The sequence below is a fragment of the Hippoglossus hippoglossus genome, chromosome 20 (assembly GCF_009819705.1).
Source record: "Hippoglossus hippoglossus isolate fHipHip1 chromosome 20, fHipHip1.pri, whole genome shotgun sequence".
NCBI lineage: Eukaryota > Metazoa > Chordata > Actinopteri > Pleuronectiformes > Pleuronectidae > Hippoglossus > Hippoglossus hippoglossus.
Genome location: NC_047170.1, coordinates 577,476 through 605,443, shown reverse-complemented (window position 1 = coordinate 605,443; position 27,968 = coordinate 577,476). Strand labels below are relative to the sequence as shown.

At 40.2% G+C, this 27,968-nt stretch overlaps 2 protein-coding genes across 4 annotated transcripts in view; both read right to left on the bottom strand.

Moving 5' to 3' along the window:
• Window positions 1–12,239, bottom strand: part of arhgef4 (Rho guanine nucleotide exchange factor (GEF) 4) — a 71,229-nt gene extending 58,990 nt beyond the window's left edge. Inside the window, exons 1-5 of one of the 3 annotated variants that reach the window (XM_034571789.1) lie at window positions 12,235–12,239; window positions 6,465–6,474; window positions 2,984–5,081; window positions 1,311–1,583; window positions 791–920 (exon numbers count right to left, since the gene is read on the bottom strand). In XM_034571789.1, coding sequence (XP_034427680.1) covers window positions 791–920; window positions 1,311–1,583; window positions 2,984–4,897 — 2,317 coding nt within the window. In that variant the 5' untranslated portion in view covers window positions 4,898–5,081; window positions 6,465–6,474; window positions 12,235–12,239. Of the gene's footprint in view, window positions 1–790; window positions 921–1,310; window positions 1,584–2,983; window positions 5,082–6,464; window positions 6,475–12,234 lie in introns of those variants that run through there. The other 2 variants (XM_034571790.1, XM_034571788.1) reach the window with 2 other exon arrangements.
• Window positions 4,941–27,968, bottom strand: part of LOC117754241 — a 50,003-nt gene continuing 26,975 nt past the window's right edge. The window contains exons 3-5 of the mRNA XM_034573069.1: window positions 6,741–7,513; window positions 5,067–6,692; window positions 4,941–4,959 (exon numbers count right to left, since the gene is read on the bottom strand). Coding sequence (XP_034428960.1) covers window positions 4,941–4,959; window positions 5,067–6,692; window positions 6,741–7,513 — 2,418 coding nt within the window. The remainder of the gene's footprint in view (window positions 4,960–5,066; window positions 6,693–6,740; window positions 7,514–27,968) is intronic.

Genomic DNA, 27,968 nt, shown 5'->3' with positions numbered 1-27,968 from the left:
AACAACCCCCTACTCAAAATATGTGCAAGTGACATGTTTCATGGTGCTGATGAGATGTGCTTTACTATTTGTTTTATTAAGTCTGATAAATATAGAAATGTATGTCCTTTCTGTGTAATAAGAGCCCCATTAAAATGAAAGAGTGCAAAATTTAAAAAAAAGTTTCCTGAAAGAATCTGATTCCCTTTTATTATATGTTTTTATGAATCTGTATAATAGGAGGGGCTGTCTGAGCCTGGGGTTACAGTTAGAATGTACTGCAGCCAGCAGGTTGAATAAGGAACTGCAGTTGTTATGTGTTCAAACCTATACAGGAAATGTCAAAAAGTTGCCTCTAATAAGAATATATGAGGTAATCTGTATCATTACAAATGGTAATGAATTCGACAGAAAATGCAACAAACATGAAAACACAATGAAATAGTGAACAATACAACAAAAACCCTTTAGATTTTGAATATGTGATCACTGAACCCAAATAATATCAACCAAGCAACGTCTCCTCATGGTTCCTGCTGAAACAAGGTAATAGGAAACTGTGACAAAGTAGACATTTCTGTCATTTCTCTTGAGTTTATCAGTTTGATCCAAATCTAAAGCAAATCTTACACAGCTAGCCACATGAATAAAATGCATGAACATCCTTCTGACTGGAGAAATCATCTAGTATGCAGAGTGTCAAAGGAGCAAACGTTTTTTATTTCCATTTGAACCCCTAGGTCAATGTGGAGATGAAAGAGTAAAGAGTTCGTAATCCCAAATAAAAGCCTGAACCAGACTGGCTACTTACAGGTATAGGAGATGCGTCTTCTCCAGCCCAGGCAGTCAAGTCCGATGGGAGTGCTCTGGGAGAAGCAGTGGGCTTTAAGCGGCATCCCCCTGAAAGCCTTGATGGGCCCTGAGGTGACTCCAGCATCAGTCTGTGTAAATGGAAGAGGATTGGTTTCGATCAGTATTGTCACTCGCATTCTGGCTAATGACCTGGACATAAACAAGTATTACATAATCACTTATTCAATATAACTGAGTGAGAAGTAGAGAAAATAATACAACATGATCTGGCATGCATGAATTAAGGGCAGAAGAAAAGAAAAATAGATTATGTCATGCAAAAAACAGAAGGTAAAGTGAGGACAGAATTAAGCTTCATATCCAAGAGAAACCACCAGAAGCTACCAGAGAGAAACAGCTTGTCCAGGAAAACCAGACTCTCAGAAGAAAGGCAAAGTGGGAAGAAGATGAAGATTACAAAGATTTCCAATGTTTGGATCTTTGTGTTGGCAGCTCACAGGAATGTGACCACATCTTACTTTGTCCATGTCTTCAGATATCAGCGTGTTGAGCTGGCCAAGGCTTCCTCTGATGGCTCTGGCCAATTTGCGTTTGTATTTCTTTTGCTCTTCAATCCAGAGGTCATCTGAGCAGTTTTGCCTTTGCTGCCGGCCACCTCTTTCATGGCCCACATCCAACCAGCAGCCATTCCTCAGCCTGCCAAGAACCATAGAGGCCTTCCCTTCGCTTTCCACCTCCAACAGCTTTCTCGTTCTGGACTGACTGCCAGGCCGACCACCATTTTGTGAGCCCTTTTGAGTCAACGGTTAACTAGTTAGTCACAGTCGCCTTTTCTATCCCAACTCTACTCCCTCTGTGACCCCTGGTATAGTGCACAGCTGTGGTTAAGTTGTGATCATAACTTATGATAGATGAAAAGTATGCAGTATACTTGACAGGCACTTGTATTCACAGAAATAAGGCTGGTAAGTAGAGTCTGTGAAGATCCTAACAGCTTCAGTCTCATAATCCTGCCATTTAGTTGTTATTTTATTGCATATTACATGCAGGGTGCTCACTCAAGAATACGTGTGGCACACCCGTGGAGGTTCAACAATGAAAACAAGAGAAATAACTGAAAATGTGGTTTCATGACTCCCCTCAAATATGCAGTGTCTCCCCTACACTCTTCCTCTGTGGCACTGCCTTTTTTTAAAAATGTATTATTTATAACAATTATGTTACGCATTACATTTAGTGAACTCACATACATCCACAATTATCCATCAAACTGATGCCAAATCATCCAAAAGTAATAGAAAGTTACCAAGTGTTCTTTTTTGTCCAATTACATTGCAACGTAGTGGGAAATGTCATCAGCTTCAACATGCAGTGTCAGGCATGAGATCTGTAAATATGCCTATTTGCAGTAGTCTAGGGCTGTCAGTCAATTAAACATTAGATAACCAAACAACTTGTTTTGATTAGTCTACTTATTCGACCAAGCTTAAAGGTACAGTGCTCTTAGTGGTTGAATTAGCCTGCATCAGCATATTCCATATTCTAGTCATGTGGGACGCAAGCCACAAGGGGGGGGGGGGGGGGGGGGGGGGTCCTCAAATTATCCTGTTGTGGCTCTGTATAATAGGACTACTGTATTGTAGGAAATGGTAGCGAGATAAGATGATGGCAGCCTGTTGACTCACAGAATCTACCACACTCGAGAGGGAGAAAGAGTTGACACTGCTGTTTCTCTACCCAACTTCATCCTCTGCACAGAGAGCCACAAAGAAAGAGGGACTTGTTCTCTGTCCAAACCCAGATACTGACAGATAAAGATACACTGGCAACCAACCCTAAGGAACATATTAACACAAACACTATTCAATTCAGAGCAAGACATTAACTGGTGTTTTTTTCCCCTCTTTTCTTTTCCTTCAAAGCGAGTTAGTGTGGGTAAGTTGAAAGTGGAAAAGAAACACTTTTCCAGAGGAGCTGGAACTTGGCTGTCAACTTGATAGAGGTTGAACAAGGCCTGGTCTTTCTACCTGTATAGAGGTGTTTAACATACAAAAAGCAGGCGTATTTACAACATTTAAACATAATCATCATAAATTTGAATGTGATCCCAGAAAAACATTTGCATTCATCATTAAAAATGTTGCATTTTTGTTGCACATTTTGCTTTTGAATAAATTTGATTTCTTCTTACCTCTAATTCACTGATGAAGCCAAAGGCATACAGGCTGATGTGTGACTGGCTGTCTATTCTGTGCTCTTCCGTATCCAGAAGACTGAGGTTGACACCTAAAGGGCTAGTTGAGGGTTTGAGGGTTTTAGGTCTCTCAGGGGGGTCTGTCAGCCCTTCCACGCTGACTGACTGACCCAGAAGAATAGGACACACAGAACTGGCCCTTGATGAGTGAGGATAGCAGAAGTTTTTGCGTTGAGCTGCTAGCCTAGGACTGTTGGGTTTAGGGCTCATTGGCCGTAGGGGGCTTTCAGTCAAGACCTCACTAGCAACTTGGTGGGACCTACTCCAAGTATGTGAAGGCTGGTGGGTAAGGGCGGCTAGTGAGCTGGGGCTCAAAGGTGAAACAGGGCTGATGTTATTGAGATATGGAATTGCAGAGTCATTTGAAAATTGCGATAGGCCAGGTAAAGCATTTGATAAACACTTTCTTCTCTGGCCCTCAGATTTGCACCCATGGGGGTTTCCACTCCCTTGTGGAACTCCCCGTTTGGATATGGGATCTGTGTGGCGAAGGGCTCTGAGGGAGGATGGTGACCCTGGATTGCTAAGCCTGTCCAGGAGTGGAGAAGGTATAAAGTGTCCAAGGTCTTGCCCAGTGTTGCTACATTCCCCATCTGGCGCTGACAGAGTTCTTTTCAGAAGCTCAGCCTCCTTGGGCTTTTTTAGCTTCCTCCAGGATTGTTTGGCTTTAACTGAATCCACATCAATGCACACAGTGGCCTGCTCCTCATTCTCCTTATCCATGGAACGGGACTCAAACAGACTGGAAAGAGACCTGTGTGCTTGTGCAAAGCGCATACGAATGTTTAAACTGTCATTGCTCTTGCTCCTCTTGTAGTTTAGCCCATTAGGGGACTCAACTTGCCCGAGAAGGGGGCTGTCTGGGCTTGATCCTCCATTGCCCACAAGGCTACTCCCTTGGCCGGTTAGATGACGGACATGGTTTGCGTGTGGAGTAGAGGTGAAGAAGTCGCAGTTCTCTTCATCTATCTCGTAATCCACCGAGGAAATACTTTGGTGGACTGTTTGGTTGAGGATGTCACCTCTGACAAAAACCTCATCATCTGAGTTGTCCTTCCTTGGGCCTTGCTCAGACATAAGGTCATCATTTTCTCCATCTGGTGACTCATTTTCACTTCTGCTACCCTTAGAGCCCTTAGCCTTCCTAAAAGAAGGCATTTTGGCAAAGACAGAAAATGTAGAGCCTCTATTTTCTGTCTGACAGCCTTTTGTTTTTCTTCTCATGATCATTTTGTTAAGATTGGCATTTCTGTCTGAAATATTACAGTTGCTACTAGCTGAGGTGTAACACACAGCATCATAGGCAACAGTCATAGGTCTATAGTGCTTTTCGCTACTGCGTAGGACAGATGTAGCTGTCACTTCAGGCTCTACCTCAGCAGTGGCCAAGGATATTTCCTTTTGCTCAGCCTGGTGTTGTGGACCGGAGGGGCTGAAGAGGTCCCCTGAAAGGGTAACAATATCCCTATCTTCTTCAGCAGGCCTCATTATCTCATGTTCTTTCTCTGTTTCTATTACTAAATCATCTACTGTTGTGCCACAGTTTTCCAGTAAACGCTCAGCCTCCCAAATTGGTTCTAAACTTCGGACAGCAAGTAGGTTGAGACTTACATCAGGGTGTGAATATCTTACTACCTTCACCTCTTGCTGTGGAGCTGGCAAGCTCACCTGTGTGTTCCCTCTGCACTTGACAGCCAGTGTATGTCGCTCTAATGATTCAGACGTGTAGCATCCTCTTGTATTAGGTAAGCTGTGATCCCCTGGTAGCTTGTCTTCTCTAAATTGACAGTCCACATTTGAACTTAATGGCTTAGGGCCTTCATACCTTTCTGAGTTGGAATGCTTGAGCATTAGTCTTTTTAAAACTGCATTATTGTCAGTACTCTTCTCTGTCTTAGGTTGTTGTAGCTGATCTGCATGGACCAGGCTTAAATGGACAAGGCTTTTACTGTTTTTTCCTTGCACACATTCTGATTCCTCGTTGCTCCAGTTGAATCTGTGATCTAGTGAGGACACTGACACCTCAGAATTTTTCACATTTTTTGATGGCTCAACCAGTGGGTCAATTATTTTGTCATTACTCTTGCTCTGGGCTCGCCCTAAGAAACAATCTATACCCTCCCCTCTCTGTACACCTTTTCTGCTGCCCTTGTTGTTATTGTTAGAGTCTGAAAGAAGGAAAATAGAGGTTTTGGGGCTACTAAGAGTTTCAGGGATCTTCAGATCCAACTGAACTTGCTTACATTGACTAGAAACTGTGCTGGCAGTGGTGTGTATGTTTGTCTGAGAAATTGGCTTTAGACCTACACCTGGGTGTTCCCTGCTTCTGTACTCAATAGACTCACTCCCTCCAGGATGTGTTGATGTCTCCCCTATCTTACAAGGCAAATGCTGTGTATAAAAGTAGACCTCAGCATCATTGGAAATGACTTCTGGAATAACTTGCAGCTCACTGTATTCAGAGAGCTCTGTTTTGCGAAGTTTTGACTGTGAAAGACTGACTTTACTCTCTGCTTTACTCACTTGTTCCTGGTCAGGACAAACATAACTGTACTCCCCCTCCAATTCCTTGGCTGGCCAGAGAAGAGAGCAGGGTGATCCGACCCTCACCCATTCCCCTCTAAACTTCTCTGATAACAGAGAGGGGATCTCCTCTGCTTCTTGCTTGTCAGATAAAAAGAGCAAATTATTTGAAAATGTGTGAGAAGACAGGCATTCCTCTGACTCGTCAACAGTGTCAGGTTGGATTTGAGTTGAGTCAGGCACCGCTTCTATAGAGACTGACTGAGCCCTCTTCAAATGTTTCTCCACTAAATGGAGCTGCTTGCAAAAGGGTATTTCTGATCCAGCATTCCCCTGATCCAAGTTATTGGGGATTAAATCTTGGTTTTGACTTTGACCTTGCCATAGTTGTAACATCTGAGGTTGCTTTTGATCTCGTTCCCTCCCTGTGAACTCCTCCCTGTCTACCTCATCCAGTGGGACAGGTGAAGCTACTTTAGGAAATTTTGGAACAATAGTCTGCTCAGTGGCACAGGTATCCAAAGAGGCTGTAGTCTCTGTGGAAAATGTGATGGAGGAACAGATTTCATTTACTGTCCCAAGTGATATTGTCCTCTCTGCAACAGTGCCAACAAGCCCACCCTGTTCCGCCTGGAAGCAGACACCTGACACCTTTGTCTTATCATGGGATGTTGTTACACCATTACAAACTTGAGGGTGGGTCTCCGACAGCCATCCGTTGGGGCTCTCATCACACTGAATTTGTGAACAGCTAAAGTCAACCTCGTTTGCCAGTACATTGATTTGTGTATTGAGTTTGCCAATGAGATTAGAGTTGGTGTTATTTGATACCCTATTTGTCTTTGTGCCATGTGCGTCTGTAATTATCTGAGAGTCTGTGTATTTACTCTCAGATTGAGGGTATGCTGGTGGACAAATACTGTCAGGTTTTTTTGCATGTATTCCATCTATAAAATTTGAATCTGCTATGCTTGTGTTGTTGCTACATTTAGTCTCTATTTTGTTAGGTGTTTGATTATTAAATATCCCCACACTCTTACACAAGCTCCTATTGTCACTGATTTCATTGATTATACTCTGATGCTCTAAAATTTGATGATGTCTATCTATAAAATCACTGTTGCATTTATTTAAAGCTGGGTTTCGCTCTCCAACATTTGTACTGAGCTGTTCAATATTACGTACTACATCCTGAAAATTGCTGATTTCTACACTTTCCTGCTGTTCTTCTTGTTGTGTCTCCACAGTTCCGTCCTCTTTTGCATCTGTGTGTATCATACATGTTTTGAACTCTATAGATTCATTCGGTCTGTTGGATTTGTTTTTTTCTGGCTGTGCAAGGAGCTTTACTTCCTGGGTGTCTACTTGAGTATTTACCTTGTTATTGTGTTGGCTCAGTACATGTAAACTGTATGGCTCCGTGCAACCCTTCGGTTGAGTTTCTGTGGAAACAGACTGTAAACTGGACTGTTGTTTGAGCAAGTTGAGTTTTAATTTCTCTTTACTTGGATGGGGTCGGGTCTCAACTGAGCACAGGTTTGTGGTGCTGAGCTCTAAGGTAAAAGAGTCTAGATGGTTCTCTGGGCTTTTCCTTCTGCTACAACTGGTTTGTCCAACAGAAGTCTCTGTGGCATCTCTGTGGCTGTCCTTGGCGGTCAATAATTCTCTCTTTCGGGCTTTATTCTGCCCAGTCTGGAAGAAACCGCCTTTATGATCATCGTAGGTATCTTCCAGTCCAAGAAGAGCAACAACACAGTCCTCCCCGTCTGCAGTTAAATCCGACAAGGTGTCACTGTGCCATGAGCGAGAGTCAAAATACTCATCCGATGTGTCACCACCTCCTGTACTTCTCTCGCACCATTTCAAGGAGTCAGCACCCAAATCCCCCTCCTCTAAGCCTAATCCTTCAGAGAGAAGGGGGGAGTCTTCGAGCGCTTCCTGTGGCTGTGGAGACAGTAAAGAGAAGGGGTGACATTTAAATCAGTTCAATAATAACACTGGATATAGCAAAATTCTAGATAGGACATAAAGCTAATCTTCATAAAGTCACTAATGAGCTACACAAGGAAACATCTTTATGAAAGCAAATCACTGATTTGAACCCAAATAGCTAGTCAATTAAAGTGAAAAAAGTCCTAAAGATCTACAACAATATTCAAAAGGACATCGAGTGTTCAGACTTATTCAAGCTGCCAATAATTTCAATGAAATTAAACAAATTAATCGATCATTACGCTATAAAAGATACTAAGTCAAGTTCTGTGGTGCCTAGGAGAACACTGCACTGTATCATATAAGCATTGATACAAGTCTTCAAAAACTGCAATTTGCTTTTGACTCTTTTGAGTGTCTATTTCATTCAGAAAGGTGAGGCCAGTTACGTGTGTGTTGCTCTGTGCTTTGAATCCTATTGTAGTGCATATATTGTTCAGACTAAGGTCACAGAAGGGGAGCTACATTGGCCTCCAAGCTGATGATGTGATGGTTTAGGTTCTTTGATTGAAGTGACATATGAACCATTTTTTGTTCCCACCCACACACTGTATAATGATGTAGTACCGAACTACAGTTACGTAACTCCAGTTAGAACCAAAAATTCTCTGCACATGGTTGGTAATTGCAAGCTTGACGAAATTAAACTAACAAAACATAGATATATACTAGGATCATTTTTTTATTTAAATCTGATTTCAAGAATTGCTTTTATTATATTTTGTAACACTTAGAAAACAGAAGGGGCATGTGTAATCAAACAAAACTGTTCCTGAACAGAAATAATCATGTGTGTTTCACATTGTTACTGATTTGATAAAGAGTTAATGACCTCAAGGAACAGGTAGGCTCCCTTAAGCATACACACACACACACACACACACACACACACAATTCAAACCAGCACATATTCAATTCTTGAATGAAATCCTACAAAGCCAGCACTTTACTTACTCTCCAGTGTCTCAGTGCATCAGCTGTTTCCAGCAACAGAGCACAGACGCGAGCAGCAACCCAGCTCAGCACTGCTCCCATGGCGTCTCTCACACATATGCTCACACACATAACCACACAGTTCAAACACTCTTCACAGGTTCTTCTTTTCCCTGGTACTCCATGTCCATAGCTTCCCCCTGTACTCCTCTTTCTTTGTCGCTGTGTTTATCTTCCATGATCACCAGTTGAGCTGGCTAAGAGTTCTTAATTACAGATCCACCCCTTTCTTCATCTACTTGCAGTGACTGGCCTATACATAAACCTTCACAAAAAGGTAACCGTATACACAGAAAGATGCAGAACTTCCTTTTTCTCTGCATGTTAAAGATGTAGTCCTTCCACAGAGCCCAGGGTTTAATCTAGCCTCAAAACAGCACGTACACAGTGATCTCAGTGTCTTAATAACAAGGGAAGACACTAAGAAGAGCTTCTATAAATACAGAGCTACAACTTTAGGCAGTGCAGGGTGCATGACAAGACAGCTCAAGGACAGGTTACCTTAATGCAAGCCAAATCACATTAGGAAACAGCTCTATGCTTGTACAGTAACAGGTGCACAGTCTGCACAAGACCTTATGAAATGAGGTTGTCTGTCAAACTGCAAACTTTGATAGTATGATATTAGTTTTGTAAGTAAGTATTGTATAAATGTCTCATTCTGATCTAAATTAAGTGTTATTGTTATCCCATAGATTGTATTTATGTTTGAATAGGTTATGAATTGAGATTCACGATTTCACCTGTTTAGGTCGCCCTAACCCTCACCCTACCTCTAACCATTAAATGGTTAACTAAGTGTTAATATGTATATGTACAATGTTGAACAGCGGTTTAACATTAGACTGTAAAGATTAGTGAAATGTTTCAAATAGTCTATAGGCTTGGGACTATCGGTAGGACAAATAAAGTGTGACCTATTACATGGTCCAAAAAGTCTTGTTGAAATCCTCCAACAGTCAAATACAAATCCTGTTGTATGATGTTCATGATGTTGAATTAAAAAAAGCATGATATTACTAATCTTCAAAGCGAACCAGGCAAGGTAGTGGCTTTGTGAGGAATCATTTATAAACTAAACTCTTCAGAAACACACTTTAGTCAGTGATGGAAATAGTGCAAAAAAAGGACAAACTTTACAAAGCAATCTCAGTTTAAGGTCTATGAAATGACTAAATTGAATTTAGGATATGGACTTAATAAGGCTGTTGCTCTAACAATAATATGTAGTGTCATGTACCAGTGATCTTCCATTTTGATGAGACACTGGTTAATACAGGGATAGTAGATATTTTCAGAATAATTGTGTTATTTCTGACTTTTCTAATACAATAAATGAGTAAATGAAAATAATTCATGTACCCAGTTAATATATTTATATTTATAACATGGACACCTGGTTCAACACTGATTTTAGTAATGTCTTATTACTGATATATGTAATGATCCCCACTGAGTAACTAAACATTTCCTTATCCTACTTGCCTACCAAAGTCTGATCCCCATCAGGCCAAAAGACAACCAAACAAGAAAAACTGCAGTGATTGGTTAATCCAGACATGCTCCATTCACAGAGTGGCCATGTTATTTTCTGCTAATTAATTAGAGTTGAGTGTCTAAAAGAAGCTTAAAGGCTTAGCAGGCTCCCTTTGTACCACATAGTGGAGTGATTGATTGAGGCACAGTACTATTCACCACCTTTAATCAATTGCATGGGCCATGCAATTATTTTCTGTTACAGGCAGTCAGCACTTCAGCATCCAGGATTTTTATTTCTATATAGTTTCATTTTTTGAAATTCCCCCATGAGATACTTTTTCTTAAAACACAGAAAAGGTATAAAAATGCATTTTCTCCTTGTACTTAATACCCAATGTTCAAAGTTTCCCTCTCTGATGTCACTAACCACTGAATTTAAGGAACATGCCCTTTATCCCAGTCCCTGGTCAATCCATTCAAGCAGGTGCCATGTCACTCTAATCCTGCAACAGTAGGAATTTACAGACAACTTCACTTGCAGTAACTGCCATGGCAGACAGAGGTCGCAATTGACCTGTACATGCACACCTGTAAGTCATGTGCAGGGTAAAGTTTCCTCTCTTCACTGCTGTGATGCTTACAATTAATAGGGTTATATGCTTTAAAATTCAGGAAATGCAGTACTTTCCTTATACTTCCCCATGATGCAGAACCACTTTCAGCCTCTGTCTGAGACACTTTGTGTCAGCTCCTGTCTCTTTAAGGCCCCCCTCTCAATGAAGCCCAGCCTGCTCTTGACTATTGATGTGGAGTTTCAGGAGCTTTAGGAGCAGTGCTTTCTGGGGAGGGGCTCCCTTTACTGCAGACTTTGGGCCTTTTGACTTTGCAAACCTTTTACTTACACAAACTAGAATTACCGCACTGCAGTTTTATGCCTCTGCCAACAAGTGCAGTTTCAGAGTACATAGTTCTACATTCCTTTGTTTCAGATTCATATAAGGTAACTGTGACCTTTGACCACTGAAACGTAATCACTTTACCTAAAAATCGTAGCCAGATAGAGCACCGAAATCAAATCAGTTAATCAGTAAGTCCAGGTGAATTGTACAAGTAGAAATGAAGTTCCCTACAGGCAGTCCTAATATATCACATTCATAGGGGGTGTGAGGTCACTGTGACCTTGAGCTTTGACCTCCAAGCACTTGCTAATCAGTTCAGTCCAAGTGAACGTTTGCACCAAATTTAAAGACATTCCCTGAGTTGATCTTAAGATATCATGTTCAAGAAAAACATAAACATACTTAATGAGGCCACCGTGACCTTGACCTTTGGCCAATAGGGGCCAATATCCGAACTGAAAGACCCGTACCAGAAATCTTCTATTCGGTACGCACCGAACGAATGCAGCTTGTCCGCGTGCAGAACTTATTTGTGTGCGTACGGGTCTCACATTCCGAGAGACAACTTTAGCGAAGGACCGGATGTGTTTTTGGCTCGTGGTCATAGCAACCACAGATAAACAGAAGTGTGAAGACCCTCCCTCGTCATGTAAGTGTGCTGTGTGTGAACACTTCAGTGTCGCAGTCACTATAATGATGGCGGACAAAGACAAGTGGATCGTACAAAAACCGTATGCCAACCATTGCGCAACTGCAAACGGATATGTAGCTGGTAGCACATCGAACATGCCGACTCGTTTGAAACATTGGGAATAACACTAACAATAGTTGGACAAGGAAAAAACAAGTTCTGTTCAAAAACAGCTCCCCCGCGGCATCGCTGGCAAATAATTCAGACTGTGTGAAAGCAATAACGAGCGACATAGGGGATTTTATAGCAGCGGACATGCAACCGTTCTCTGTTGTTGAGAATGCAGGGTTCAAACACACACTGAAAGTAATCGAGCCCCGTTTAAAAGTTGCCTCTTCTCCCTATTTCGAAAAGGGACTGAACCGAGACCTCAATACCGAGGTACGTACCAAACTTTTTGTGCACTGTTGCACCCCTGGCTACCAAAATTAAATCCAAGTTCAAGTTAATTTTAACAACAAATGTGAGAGAATTCCCTCAAGGCGCTCCAGAGCCACATGTAACAAAATTTCCTTTGGGCATTCCTAATATATTGAGTTAGCTAACACATGCATTGGCAAACAGTGGCTGGGCACAGTGTCTGTCTGCAGCTTCCTGGAATAGGGATATACTCCACACCTCGAGGCATTTTCTGATAGGAAACTGACACTCGTGAACAGACGATGAACTGTCAAGATTAAAAAGGTGTTTCTAGAATGGACCATTGTCTGTAACACAACTTTGAGGGGTTAATAAGAACAGGAAGGTTCCCACCTGCAGCTGCTGTGAAAAGCAGAATAAAACTAACTAAGAGTCCCACACAAATAATACATACATTTTGTAGGACAATATTTTGCCCCAGCAATTATTGTCATATACCACTGGTATAATGATAATAAAGCATCATCATGCAAGAACATCCTTTCCAAGAGCAATTAACTTCATTCTTCAGTCTTAACTTAATATTCAGTCTAACATTTAAATTAGAATAAAAAATATGAAAATACGGAATCTCTTGCTCTGTTAGCAAAAATTGCTCATGAATAAATATTAAACAATTGGCACAAGATATATGGGTCATTGACGTGACGCCTATATTTTCTGTCCGACTACATTTTCTTACCTATTACCTGTCCCATATATGTACACACTTTAAATTTCCAAAAACCATTAGTTATTTAAATGTTTCTGTTTTTTAAAGTGTCAAAATATCATGTGGTGCGACTGTCCGGCCATGACTGCTGTTGTGAAAACGTCTTTGAAATTACTCAAAATCTATTCAAATTTATTTTCTGCCATATTTGGCATGATTTCCAAAGTGTTTTGTAATCCTGTACAAAATTGCAAAGCATTTGCATTTATATTTCCATCATAGTATACAAACAAACTTTGTCCGATGATGTCCATTTTATGAAATATCATGTGGTGTCACCATCAAGAAAGGACCAATTTGGGACTTTGATGTTGAAATCCATTCAAAGACAGGAAGTTGCATCATAAACCATTTAGCCAAGGACCCATGGAAGCAGCAACAGGTTTGTAACTCTCTCTCAAATTTGGGAGAAAATAACCTTTTTCACAGCTGGTATGTAGTTGGTCATGTGGTATGACCTCAAAAAAACTATGAATTCTAAGTTATTTCTAAAAATATATATTTCATAGTGACCTTTTGTGCAAACCTAGTTTGTTTCCTTTAGGTGGCCAATGCTGTGGCTGTAAATTTTGACTGAACTAGAAAAATATCATGTGGTGCGACCAAATGTGGTGCGGCCATTGCAGAGTGTTTTACATGATAGACATATGTCCTAGATTGGGAGTTTTGGGGCTTTTTTAAATTCAATTAATGATTTATATACATAAAGTACTTTATTTTAGTATTATTTGGAAAATAGTTCTATGCAATTAGAGTATTTTTTTCCTAATATTTCAGAAACAACGGTTTATGTTTAATTTTTGTACAATATCATGAATAATTACCACCCCAAAAATGTAACATGTCATTTTATCTCGGTTATTATGAATTTATTAGTAATTTATTATTTATTTATGTGTTTAAATTTATTTTACCAGATGCCACTTCCAAGCAAAATAAAAACCGCTCGCCATATGCAGCGTGTTAATTCTGACCCTGTAGCAAGAGCGGAGAACATTGCTCAGAGAAGAGAAAGGTATGTTAAAACATTTTTAAAATGAAAACTACAAATAAAGCAACATGAAGTACATATTGCTCTTATGTGTTTTTCATTACTGGACAAAATGCATATTTGCATTAAAATGTTCATCTATCATTCGTCCAAAATAACTTATTGATTTATGGCATGACATTACATATCTTTTTCCGCCTACGAGAGAAATAAACAGCAGGGAGAGATTCCATATGCCAAGTCAAGTGAGTTGACAGAGAGAGAGAAAAAGAATCAGAGAGAGAACTGGAGGGCTGCATCCACAGCTGACAGAGAAAGTACAAATATGGCAAACGCTGTGTTAGACCTTATGCCGCCATTATTAAAAAAAATGTTTAGGAAATGTTTGTGTTCATGAAAATTCTATGAAATTTTAATAAAATCTGGTTTAAGTCAAATTCTTGTATGGAATTTATTGTTTATTGATCTTTTTAAACGATAGGAGGTTTTCATATCATTTGGAGCGACCACTCATCATGTGGTGTGACCAATAATACCAAGACCTGTATTCAATTTAAAGTAAAATATAAAATTTCTGTGGCTGAAATATGAATCACTGATACAGTATGTTTAAATGAATGGTATTTTTAAACATTTTTATCAATTTTATGCAATTTACCGGAAAAATAAGTGTTAACTACATTTAATAAGGGGACGGTGACATTATAGAAGGGTTAGGGTTAGACTTACATACGTCTGTATGTAAGTCTGTCCCATTCGTGTGAATGAGATATCTCAAGCATCTACAGAAACTGTAGAACATACATATTGGTGATACAAAATGGTAAAACTGGAATGAGAATCTGAGCAGCGATACAGAAAGTCACACCGATGGGTTTCCCATTTCTCTTCAAACAGGCTTTTAGTTGCACAACTAAGCCGGGAAAAAGCACGATGACTGGTTTTACTTCTCCAAGAAACAACACTTGTAATAAATAACACGCTCACACACATGCAGGATACCTGCGTACAGATGAGTCTTTAACCTTGTGTCCCCCAACCTCTTTCTCTTTTGGTTTCCAGCACCACATGCATCAGCATTCTGATGCATTCAACACTCCACAGAGCCAGTGTTTCTTCTTGATGAACTAGAGAATCCACCCACACCAGCATGGAGGGAATGTGGACGTGGGTGCTGCAGCCCCCCTGATGTGTCAGGGCCCTGGGGACAGCATTCTATTGTGCCAGCAGGGCTCCACTGAGTTCACACACATACACACATCCCACCAACATACACACTGTTTCAATGAACAAGGCTCATCTTTCTCTTCTTCTAGGGAACAATATTCCTTGTTCTACTGCACCAGCTTTGACCGAGCCTTCACCTCACCACACCCTGAGCTGAACCTGACTTCCACTCCACCTGTTCACATGCAGTTACATACATCAATATCTCAAAATAAAGTCTTCTTTTAACTGACACAATATTTAACTGAAATCTGTCCAGTATGAATTATTTATGCTGATTCTTTACAGAGCTTCAAAAGAAGTCCCATTCAGAACTTACCTCTAGCAGAACCTTATCTAGCAGAGTATGCAGAGTTAATGCTGGCAGTCTCAGAATCACTATCCTCCCCTCTCACTTTCCTCTCCTTCTATCTTTGCACAGTCAAACACTTCCTCCATCACCATCACTGCCCCTCCTCCCTCTGACTGCTATCTGAGGTCACTCCCAGAATGTCACCTACTGTCTTGTATCTCAGAGGAGGAAGAGGAGGAACCTGATCTCTGTCCTGGAGGGTATTTGGAGTAAAGGAGGGGGGTAAGGGTGGTCCCTGGGGTTGAATATGATACCTTGGTGTACACTAAAGCTCTGCTGTGCTGCAAAACTGACATGAGATAAATATTCAAGGGACATTTAGCTGTCTTAAGTGGCAACATTAGTGAAACTGCAGATCACATTACCTTTGGACCTAAAAGGGTTCCATAAACAACTATTCCAAAAACAAGAAATATAACAATCAGGATGCATTACAGCCACAGAAGAAAGATTGTAATTACTTTAATAACAAAACACTGTAACTAGAATAAGTGAGCTGCACTGATTGGGGAACTGATCCAATATTTTCTTAATTTGTAAATACAGCAAAGATCAATGGGGATGACTCCTACTCTGAGGAGGACAGAGAGAGGAAGCAGTAGGTCCAGTGTGCACTGAAGGTCAATTGGCATGACATCATCATGACATCCCACAAGGATATGAGCAACACTACAGCTAGCTATGCCGGCAAACACAGCGTCATTCACTACTCCCTACTATATATGTTGGGACACTCAATTGCATCACACGACGAGTAGCAGACTTCAGTAACGTCACAAAGCATTGAACTACAGCGAGGCTCATCACATTTTGGATCCTTTGGAAATATTTCCAGTGCATTTTTGCTTTTTGCAGCACGTTTCTGTATTTGCATGTGTTGGGACTTTTTGTAGCGCATGTGTCGTCAAATTGATGAAGTTGTTTTCGTAGACCCTCTTGCACCTTAGACCCTGCCCAAATTCTTAATATATATACACATACACCTTTTTCACTGGTCAAGAAAAAAGTATTTAAACCTATTTATAGTGTTTTCTTCATTTAAATTCCACACAAGCAGAACCTCACAGTTTAGGTATCTGGTATAATAAAATCAAGACACATTTTCTGAGTGTGGTTACAGACAGTAAACAAATTGATTGGACTTAATGGAGCCCTATATCTACACCAGCCAGCCATCTCAAATTACATCAGCCCCTCAATTATTCATGAGAGTCAGAACACACACGCTGCTGCTCAGTGACATACACATGGTGGCAGCCATATTGTGGATACATACAAGAGTACCTGGACAAAAGCATGTCCTATAGTATCAGATCTAATTAAGTAAGAGTGGACTTACTTATTTACTCTTCAAACTAATGGATTTACATTAAATTGTGGTCCGATCCATTAAGTAAGTTGCAGTAGCTACTCATTTAAGTGCAATTATGTAACCAACAATATCCTCATTGATGATGAACAGTGAGCAGATTGATAAGCCTGGTCAAAAAATATGTTGATAATAGCGTATTGGACATAGGCAGTGACTCTACTGATAAATCACACTACAGTGCAGAAATGACACGGGCATGTTGAATGTACATGTAGGAAATTAGTAAGCTATGGTGAATAGATATTTACCACAGCATGATGAAACAATTTCATATATATATATATTACAGAAATAATGTGAACTACTATTATTAACATTATGTTATGTATTCATTTATTGTGTCACAATTAAATAAAAAACAGTTATTTATCCTATCATCCGTCAATTCACTGTGACATGTATTTGAATCAGCACAGAAAACTAGGAGCAGAGGCGTAAACTGTAATTCAGTTTTGTCCAGCAGAGAGCAGATTAATCCTGCCAATACTAAATACGGTCAGCACTGTCAGTATTCATGAAGCAGTGGAAGGTAATGGTGGAAACAAGAATTACTTTATGTTCAAAAAGACAATAAAGCTTTCATGACGATTTATTTAAGTCAGGATATGTGAATAAGTGAAAAGGTCAACATTTGCCATTGAGTTTGTCCGAGCACATTTGCATTGCTGACTGTCCCCAGCCTGCAGTAAAAACAGAGCACTCCAGTTTGTAACAAAGGCTTGCATTCAATGCTTACACAAGACTAAAGAGGCAATATTGTGCCTTACCGTGAGGAACATCACAAAAACTAGCATGGCTATTGAGCTGCAGTTCATTCATTTCATTTCAAGGTCAGAATACCAGAATATCAACTAACTGCTGATGTAAACAAAGGAACACAAAGATAACATAACCAGCCCCTCAACACAGAATGAGAGTGTGTTCACTGTGAGTGCGTGAATGTGTGTGTGTGTCCCGACCCAATGTTAGTCCAGGTCATCCCAGGGTCAAGCTGGGTCATGTGATCTTGGAGAGCAACTACAGCCTTACAGCCTGAGACGGATCCCTCCTGTACCAGGATATAGTCTGATCTTTGCTGCCTCCAACTGGTAAAAATTCAGATATACATGACATACAACATACAAAACCTTGAAGTGCAGTAAGTGCAACACCAAACGAGTCATCTTGCCACCGATTTAAATGCAGAAACACAAACACATAAAGTCCTTTCAGTTATCCTAGCTAGTCTCGCCTCCAGAGGACACTACCATGGAAACATGACACAAAGGGAGGGACCATTGAAAGCAGGCCCCAGAGGTCTGGGTTGGAATACCAATAACACAGTGTGGGAAAGAAGCAGCCAATTATTGCAAGTGATTCCCTGCAGACTGCATTCGTCTTGCCAGCTTTTCCTTCTGCACTAACACCTCACACAAACAGTTTCAATCTCTTGGGTAAAACATGGATGGAAATAATACATTACTAATTTCATTACTCAGCTGTCCACCAGTTAAAGGAGCTTGGAATGACATTGCAGTCCAGACTTAGGCAGTGCATTAAGCCTTTTTTTAAAGCCACAGAATGTAAAAGGAATTAGAAAACAGCTTATGTCCTGAATGACATATTCACAAAGATGCAAACTTTCAGCTCTAATGGCGCAACTGTTGGGGGAGAAAGTATGTTCTGCCTCGTCTTCAATGGAATTTGAGTGTGCAAATGTTGTTTAGGTTAATCTGTGAAATAAATCTTTGTGTGCTCATTGGTGTCAGGAAGAGGGGTAGGCGGTTGGTAAGGTTACCAGGGCAATGGATACGGTTTCTAACAATGTGGCAACACAGCGTTTTCAGCACTGATATTATATTTTAGAATAGATCCACATTCATTTTAATATATTTAATGCATTACCTCTCTTAATTTTTGGTTTATAGTTATGTACCAATATTCTATACCACACAATTTGCACTTAGTATTCAGTGCCACCTCCATGAAGTTGAATGTGCTGGGATGAGGGGTTGTTTGTTCAAAGATGTGAAGAAATGTTTGTCCAGAAAGGTTTTAAGACACAAATGTACTCCGTGTGTTTTTCCACAAAGACTCTCCTTCTCCCTTACTAAAAAATCTATAACATATAAATATGTGAATATTATTTCTAAAGTTTAACACCTTGTCACAAGACTTACGTAAAAAAGTCCATTCTCAGTGTACGTGATCAAGAGTCTTCAGGTTTCCACATAACTCTCCAGAACAATGCGGACTGGATCATGAATGACTTAAAAACGAATAATGATCACACAGATCCTGCTGGAAACCTCCCCTGCAGCTCACTTTCAAAGTTAGTAAGAGTAACATCAAAACAGTGTAACCAGTAATGCTCCAGTATGGACCACAGGGCTCCCACTGGACTGAGCCAAAGCCATATTGATCACTCACTAGAATTCAGCTCTATGCTCCTGATTCACACTGCTATCGTGTCAGTTCCCAACTGTCAACACATGCTGAATATAACACTGGCTTTCTGCTGTAAAATGGTTCGTATGGATTTCCAGATGTTGTCATATTTCAATCAATCAATCAAATTGTATTTGTATAGCCCATATTAACAAATCACAATTTGTCTCATAGGGCTTTAACAGGGTGTGACATCCTCTGTCCTTAACCCTCAACAAGAGTAAGGAAAAACTACTAAAAAACCTTTTAACAGGGTAAAAAGAACGTAGAAACCTCAGAGAGAGCCACGTGTGAGGGATCCCTCTCCCAGGACGGACAGAAGTGCAATAGATGTCACGTGTAATGGAGAACATCAGAAAGGGTATTTGCAGCATTGATTAGAATAAACAGTTTGTAGCATAACTGAAGGTAAATGAATTGATGGATTATTGTCAGTAATGGTCGAGTATCTGAGGAGAAATATTGTATATCAAGCAGTCTTGTTGTAATCATAGTCTATGGTCAGCAGCCACCACGATCATGATCCACCATCAAGATCGGATGCCACTATAGTCCACAGTCATTGTCAGCTGCCGCCATCAGGATCCATCATCAGCTGCCACCTCGTGGTCCACCACCATTATCAGATGCCAACACGATACAGGATCCACCATTATTATCACGATCTCTGATTCATGATCCACCATCATAATCCATAATGGGGCCACAGCTGCGGCCCTGGATCTGCGGACGATAAGGCAAAGGGACTCCAGGGAAGAAGTCAAGTCAGTAACATGTATTGATGAGATATGAATTACTTTGATGTGTTAAGGAGGGAGAAGAGGAAGGAGAAGCTGGGAAGAGAAGCTCCGTGTGTCATGTGTCCCCCGACATTCTAGACCTATAGCAGCCTAACTAAGAGCAGGTCTAAGACAAGCCTGGACCGGCTCTAACTAGAAGCTTTATCGTAAAGGAAGGTTTTAAGCCTACTCTTAAACATACAGATGGTGTCTGCCTCCCGAACTGAAACTGGGAGATGATTCCACAGGAGAGGAGCTTGATAGCTGAAAGTAAGTAAGCTGGAATTCTGGGAGCGCAGTGCTCTAGTGGGTTGATAAGTTACTATCAGCTCTTTAAGGTATGATGGTGCAATATTATTAAGGGCCTCGAAGGTGAGGTAGTGTAGTGAAGCTAATACAGGAGAAATGTGGTCTCTTTTCCTGGTTCTTGTCAGGACACGTGCTGCATATTTAGGACACTATAGTGGGTAAGACTGTGATTGATAAGAACCCCTATTAGGAACACCTCTATACCTGTGTATAGAGTCAGCAAAACATATGACCACAGCTCAAATCCATGAAATTTTCAACTTTAGTTAATTAATAACTTGTTAATTGTTGAGCTTATTGTTCTTAAAATGTATTGCTCTGTTCCAACATGTTGAGATTCAAGTGCCCAGCTGTCATGGATAATGCTAACTTTGCATCACTGACAGTTTGCACAATGTTATAGTAAAACAAAATTTTACTTTGTAATTAATCTCAATCTCAGTGAATGTAATTAATTTAATCTCTAAAATATCCAATTTACTCATGTATAAAAGCTGCAGAGAAAGACAGGAGACTAAACAGGCCTAATCAAAGCCCTGTGGTGAGTTCCCACAGTTTGGACATTTGTGGAGCATCTCTCTTTTATTACTCACTGTGTGTCTGCTTAATGCTGTGAAGGGGGACTGGTTTTGGCAGTTGCAGTGGGTCAAGGGGCCAGGGCTCTCTCAGGCTGATCAACAGCTCGCTTGTCATTGTGAGTGATTTCCTCGCAGGACATGCTGCTCACACAGCAGTTATTAAATCTTCCCTTCTTTTATGTGTCATGGAGAGTGTAATGAAACCATCACCATCCTGGAGTTTACAACATCCCTCTTGTTAACGTTGACTGATTAAAAACTTTCAGGGGGCTCCAGGGTGTCTGAGAGCTTCTGGCAGACTTAAGTTCCTTTCAGACGTGCACCACTTTACATTAATTTGATAGCGGTTTAACATGAGTTCATGTCAGAATGAGCATAGAAAACTTTATGTAAAACTCATGATGGCAATCATAGTGTCAAACATTGTAACACTTCCATTTAACTTTGAACACAGCACAGATCTGTACCAACCAGCATCAGATAATGTGAAGAAGGCAATAGTATTGAGTAAATGTGTCACATTTGAACTTCTCACATCATTGTTACAGCTAAAATGTCAATCGATCAAATATTATTTATATCGCCAATATTCACAAATCACAACTTGTCTCATAGGGCTTTAACAAGGTGTGCCATCCTCTGCCCTTAACCCTCAACAAGAGTAAGGAAAAACTACTAAAAAAACATATTAACAGGATAAAAAACGTAGAAACCTCAGAGAGAGCCACATGTGAGGGATCCCTCTGCCAAGACGGAAATGTATAGTATCATAATCATCTTTTCATAAAACAATGGCAACAATAAGAATAGCTTGTTTATTGTTAAGGCAAATTGGAAATTGAAAATTGAAAATATTAGCCAGTTAACCGTATAAACTTTACCTTAACTTAAATATTTAAATATAAATAACTGCAAAACTCTTAACAACTTTACATAGCAAAAATCTTGCCACATTTTCAACCATTTAGATTTTGGCCTTTTGTTGTCGTGGTAACTTGAGTTTGAGGTAGGTACTAGCTAACTGTACGGTAACGTTATGTGCTGCAAGCGCCATGTAGAGAGTGTGTTAAGTTTAATGTTAACTATAGGCACATGTGGTGATGTTAATGTTGCCTGTAAGCAGGGCAACTATTTCAGTATAGTGCTAAGGAACCGAAAAGTTGTGATTTGTAGGTACTGGCTGTGTATTTCGATACCCAACCTCTTATACACTGATTTTCATGAAGTCCATTCAGTTTATTATCCAAGTCTTTAAGGGCCAACACATCACTGTTGATTTTTATTTACTTGTTTCAGATGAGCAACATGAGTGGTCATCCTAAAGGTCGGCGATTCGATCCCTGTCCTCCCCTTCTTCATGCTTAGGTGTCCCTGGGCAAGAAACTGAACTCAAAATATATGTCCTTGATGCCTGTGCCTTTGTCATAGAAAAAGTGCTGGCAAAAAAAGGCAAAAACTGTACTGTAAGCGCTTTGAGTGGTCATCAAGACTAGAAAAAGCTCTATATAAATACAGACCATACAGACCACTGCCAGGCAAACCCATGGTACAATCAGGTGATTTAGGTATGTACAATGTTCATATCCAAATGTCTTAACTGTGGAAAAAGCCACAACACAAGCAAGAGTTCACCCTTCACATCACAACTATGCAGGCATTAGTTGGATATTGTACAATCTATTCTATACAAAAGACACAAAGCAGTGTATGTCCTGTGTATTATTTAGTTTTTTGTCTAGCACAAATCTCTTGCACCTGTACTTTAGTGACATATTAATTTAAATGTAATATCACGAATGATTCTAAAGTTTGAAGTAAAGTGCAACAGATTGGGAGGAGCAGATGCTCTAAAAGCTGAAAGGTCCTCACTTGTGTTATAGCAGTAGTATTAGAAAAGGCAGCGGGAACATTTCTAGGTTGTATTAAAAAAACCTACATTTTGAAAAGTTGGAACATGTTGGACTTGACTTCACACAAAACTACGCAAAATAAAATAACCAAAGAATAGGAAAGAGGTGAGGGTTCGTGTGCGTGTGTCTCCCACAGTCTCAACGTCCAGAGTTCAATCCATATATACAAAGTCATTTTCAGTCTCCCCCACAAGCCCAACACAGTTCAGTTCAATCCGGTTCAAACAACGAAACACAGATAAACACCGTCTTGCCTCTTCCTGGTGCACCACCCCTCACCTGAACACTTCAGAGATTTCTGTTTTGGTGTGAATGGGTCTGAGCTGAGAATTTCAATTGTGCTGACTCTCTCCGGAGTTCATGTCTAAAAATCTATTATGACATCATTTTCTGGCTTCTTTGAGACTTTGTGACCATGATGTCACTTATTGTACCATACAATGAGGAATAATTTCTCATCAATATAAGCTTTAGATGTTTCTAAGAGTAATGGAGATATCTTGTTAAATATGTTTTCTGGACTATATTTTTGTTGAGCTAGAACTTTGACCTCCAATGGTTAATCAGAGCAGTGGTCGCCAACCCGTCGATCGCGATCTACCAGTCGATCTCGCAGTCTTCACTGTCGATCCCCGAACTCTCTGGACTCACTGGCTGCGGTTTCACCGCAGATCAGCTGTTTGTCGGTTGTTTACACGGCAGAGTGTCCGCTGCTGGCGGCGGAGCTGCTAGTTTATCTACTGCATTGCCTTCAAAACAAGTCGCTTTATGTACTAAACTGGACACTACGGTAGGAAGACGCACATCTTCCGGTCTGTCGATAACAATCAAAGCCCTGTTAGAACCTTAGAACAGATGAATGGATTCAGAAAGTGAAACGCTGGAGTGCTTTTACTTTGAAACGGGTTCGGGAAGTGTTGTAAATACGTTTGTGTCATAGACAGATAAACATTGTGTTTTACAAACACGAAAATGATCTTTCACCTGAGTTTTAATGTTTATCTGTTGAAATTATGTTCCAAACATAAATGGTTGCAACACTTTCTGTAGGCATTTCAAAATAAAAGCACTCCAGCGTTTCTGTTGACAGAATCCATTCTTTTGATTAAAAAGGAGATTTTATTTCGAAATATTTGCAGGAGCAGAATATGCACGGCTTCATACTGTATAGTACTGTCAGCAGTGTCTGGAAAAGACACCCCCCTCTGTAACACTGCTATACAACTGTAAATGACGTGTTTTGTAGTTACCACAACACAACACCCCAACACAGAAAGCATGATTTATCTTGTTTTTAACTGATGGCATCATATCAACTTCATGAGTCACCTCTTCAATTTAACTTTCAGTTATATCTGAAAAACCCTTATGGTTATCCACTGAATTGTTCTGTGGCAAGACCAATTGGAGCTAATAAAAAACAAGGTGTGTCAGATTCAGCTGGAACAGCTGTTATTTCAATGAGTCAGATACTTCATCAACATGGATGAAAAATAAGATTAAATCTATAAAACCATTTAACTGGACTTGGCAGATAAATCACATTATATGCATAATATAATGTACATAATGAAATTATATTATGATGACATTAAGACATGATGGTCTTTGGCACCAGAACACCAGTTTTTTTAAATCACGTGTAGGCATTAATTCACAAAAAGATAAGCATGGTCCTCCTCACACAGCATTATAGATATGACAGCAGCAAAGAGGAAACAATGACTCCACTGTCCTGTAACCAAGGGTTTGAAGGGAAAACAAAAGGGGCAGCAGGGCCTGTGTTACTGCACACACCAATTCACAACTAAACTATGTGCTTCATTACAATGACATCCCCTCAAATGATCTCCTAGTTATTAAAGACTTATTTCATGCCATTTTTTTTAGAGGAACCCCTTTTGGGTGTACTGTAGCTCCCATCTGACCTTCGCTGCCAATTAATAAATACCAAATCAATTTTATGATTTAATGTTTTACTCATGTATTTTACTTTCCTTTTACTACTGTGGCTCTGCAGTAGTAGTGGAGCAATAGCCCACACTCTGATCTGTTATAAGTGCCACTTGCTTGTGGTTCAGCAACATGAACAAGGCACTGACCCACTAACTGTCAGTCAACAGCATCATTGAATAATAAATCGTATAGGCTTCACAGCATGTAGGCCAACATGTCAATGTCTATAGAGACCAGTCAAAACATTTTCCGGAATCAATCAATTTGACACATCACTCAGAGAACGACACAGGGTAGATAAAAATGGGCAAAGACAAACAACACCCCCTGCTGTGCCATATATAAAACTGCACTTGTCTTTGCTTATTGTGCTACAGTGTTAATGGACACAATTTCTAATCACTGCGTTTCACTTTTACATATTCAGCACATTCCCACTGATATGTCCCATAAGCACACTGGTGGTACTGATCTGAAGAGCAGCACTGTAGCAGTTTTGGGGAATGTTTTTGAGAATATATTTTTGACAAAAGCTCATCCCAAGTATCGAAGTTGGTGTCAGTTCTCACCCACTTCTTAAACTTCATTAAAAGTTCATTTTACCACACTGTGGATTTTGGGATAATACATACACTTTACTACTCTGATCATGAGTTAATATGTGTGTTTTGTAAATTATAAATGTTTGATTTGATTTGTTTTATTTTATTATTTAATATGTATTTTATTTTGTTAGAAGTATATCCTGCTAGATGACTGTTGAAAGCCCCAGGTCACAGTAGGTTTTCAACAATGACCTTGATATTCTGACTTTTGAGAGCACTATTTTGCAAAATATCAAGTCTGTACACTGAGTATCTACTGAACCTTATAACTGTATCACGTGGTCTTCATTTTGTGACTGGAACAACAGCTCCCATGACTTCTGTCACATAACAGACCTGTTGCCTGCATCGATAATGACATAGTAAAAAATACTGGTGATTATGAGTAGAACATCAGCAACTTACAGATGCTGATATCCTCTGATGAAGCTAGAATAGATAGAACAGAGTCCATGTGTGAAAAGGGGAGCGAAACAGTGAGGAAGACATGCAGCAAAGGGCCAGGTCGGAACTGGACCTGCAGCCGCTGCCCGCAGACCTTTTTGATTTGAACATGGAACATGTTGAGCATGTGACTCCAACAACACCTTGTACCTCATATGACATCTGGTTCTGGTTCATGGGTAACACTTTAAACAAACCGCATAGATCCAGTATCAACGGTTTGATCCACAGCGTTTAATGTTTTGTTTTATCAAACATATAAACCCAGACATCATATTCAACAACAAGAGGTTGATAAGTTGCCATTCTAAGACAACTGAACAATATCAAAGATCAGTGGTAATGGTAAATGGTCTATATGGCACTTTTCTAGTCTTGATGACCACTCAAAGCACTATACAGGACAGTACAGGAAGAGGGGAGAGAGAAGGAAGGACATATGCAGGTGAAACTCGCCATAAGGTACAAGAAGTGGATCAAAGACTCTTGCCCAGAGTTAAGACCAGGACAGATACTCAAAAGGAGCTACCAGAAGCACCCCAGTGGGACCACCAATGAGATACAGTGTGTGACGGTCACAGAATGTCATGATTTTCCTTTGGGCGCCTATGTTAATAAGTTAGAGCTGCATCACTGCAGTGACATATCATCAGCGTGGAGGCTATTTTTGGCGTATTTATAGCTATTTACATGTTATTAAAGGAGATATTAGAGGCAGACAGTCAATATAGGTTATATTATGTCCCCAAGCTAACATAACACAAATTGAAGGGCTGTAGTTCATTGCACAATCTCCCTCCATCTCTGAACTATAGGGCATAAGTCTTCGCTCTTCGGATGATTAAATGAAATCCAACAGTCTGTTACTAATGGCCAAGGCAAACTCAATGTAGAAAGATAAGACTGACAGTAGCATTGCTAGAGAAGAGGAGTAGACATAAACACCTGTGAGCTGTAACAGTTCAGTAAGGCAGCCATGATGCACAGGTAAGATAAGCAGTGTGGTCAAGGCGCCAACAGGCTGAACACCACACACTGAACACAGTAGTGAAATCAAACCTTGGTGGCACTGAATGCTAAATCGCCAGATAATGTACTGAATGCTTTTAAAACTGAATTGTGAATCTGTTCTGATGAAGTCCTCCAACAAACAAACACAGGGATTTCTGAGTAAAATAAAGCTTGATTAAAATTGTATACTGTCTGATGTTGTTTGCATCCCTAAAACCAGAATTCCCCACTGAGCTGCAGCAATGACTCAACCCAGCCTTCTCAGAAGGCCTGAAATAAATGGCTGTGTTCTGGCCGGGCTGCAGACTGCCTGTCAGGATTACAGAGGAAGAGAAAAACAGCTGTGGTTCAAGTGCCAAAGACGTCTTTTTTAGATATTTGGTACATTAGAAAAAATGGACAGAGCTTGACTGGACTGCTAAGAAAGGCGGTGTCTGTTAGCAAAAAGATTCAGCATGTGTTAGCAGTCAGTCAGCAGTGGAAGCTTGTATTGAAAATTGTATTTACTTGACAGCTGGATGCACATCATTGTGTTTATAAGATAAAACGTTCTACACTAGAGCTTAAACAAGCAAGATTGTAATTTCTTAACCAGCAGCTTGTGACCGCGTTGGACTATTAAATGTTTGACAGTCAATCCAACATTTCTCAAATGTCATTTAAATGACAGATTGCATGAGGAAAGGAACATGAGGTCTTAAGAGAAAAAACAGTAAAAGGCCAAAATTTGAAAGGTATTGTTTTCCATCCACAATAGATAACACCACAGTGAAACCAGGACAGGTGCCATTATCCCTTAAGTGCTGCAAATCCAACCCAACAAAATGTGAGTGGACCAGCAAGAGAAAGTGACAGTTCTGACTAGGGGTGGGTATCGTTTATATTTTAGCGATTTCCGATTCTGCTTATTGATTCCGGTTCTTATCGATTCCACATTTCGATTCCAAAATGGAAAAAAAAAAAGAGGTCAAATGTTTAGATAACAAAAATATCTTAATTGGACTGGACCGATGCACAGTAGCTGTGCTTCATGTTACATGTTCCATAACAACACAGTGGGAATCAGTAGCAGTTGACCCATTTGTGGATAATACTGTTTTGAGCTGCTTGTTGTACGTCTTAATTATAGGAAACCTACTGACATAATTCATACAAGTCATGATAGTCAGCTTTCCTTTGAATGTCAGCGAGAATGGTGTGTTGCTGCCATCATGGCTCGCTCTCCCTAGCTCAACTGGAGGTGCTAGCGAGG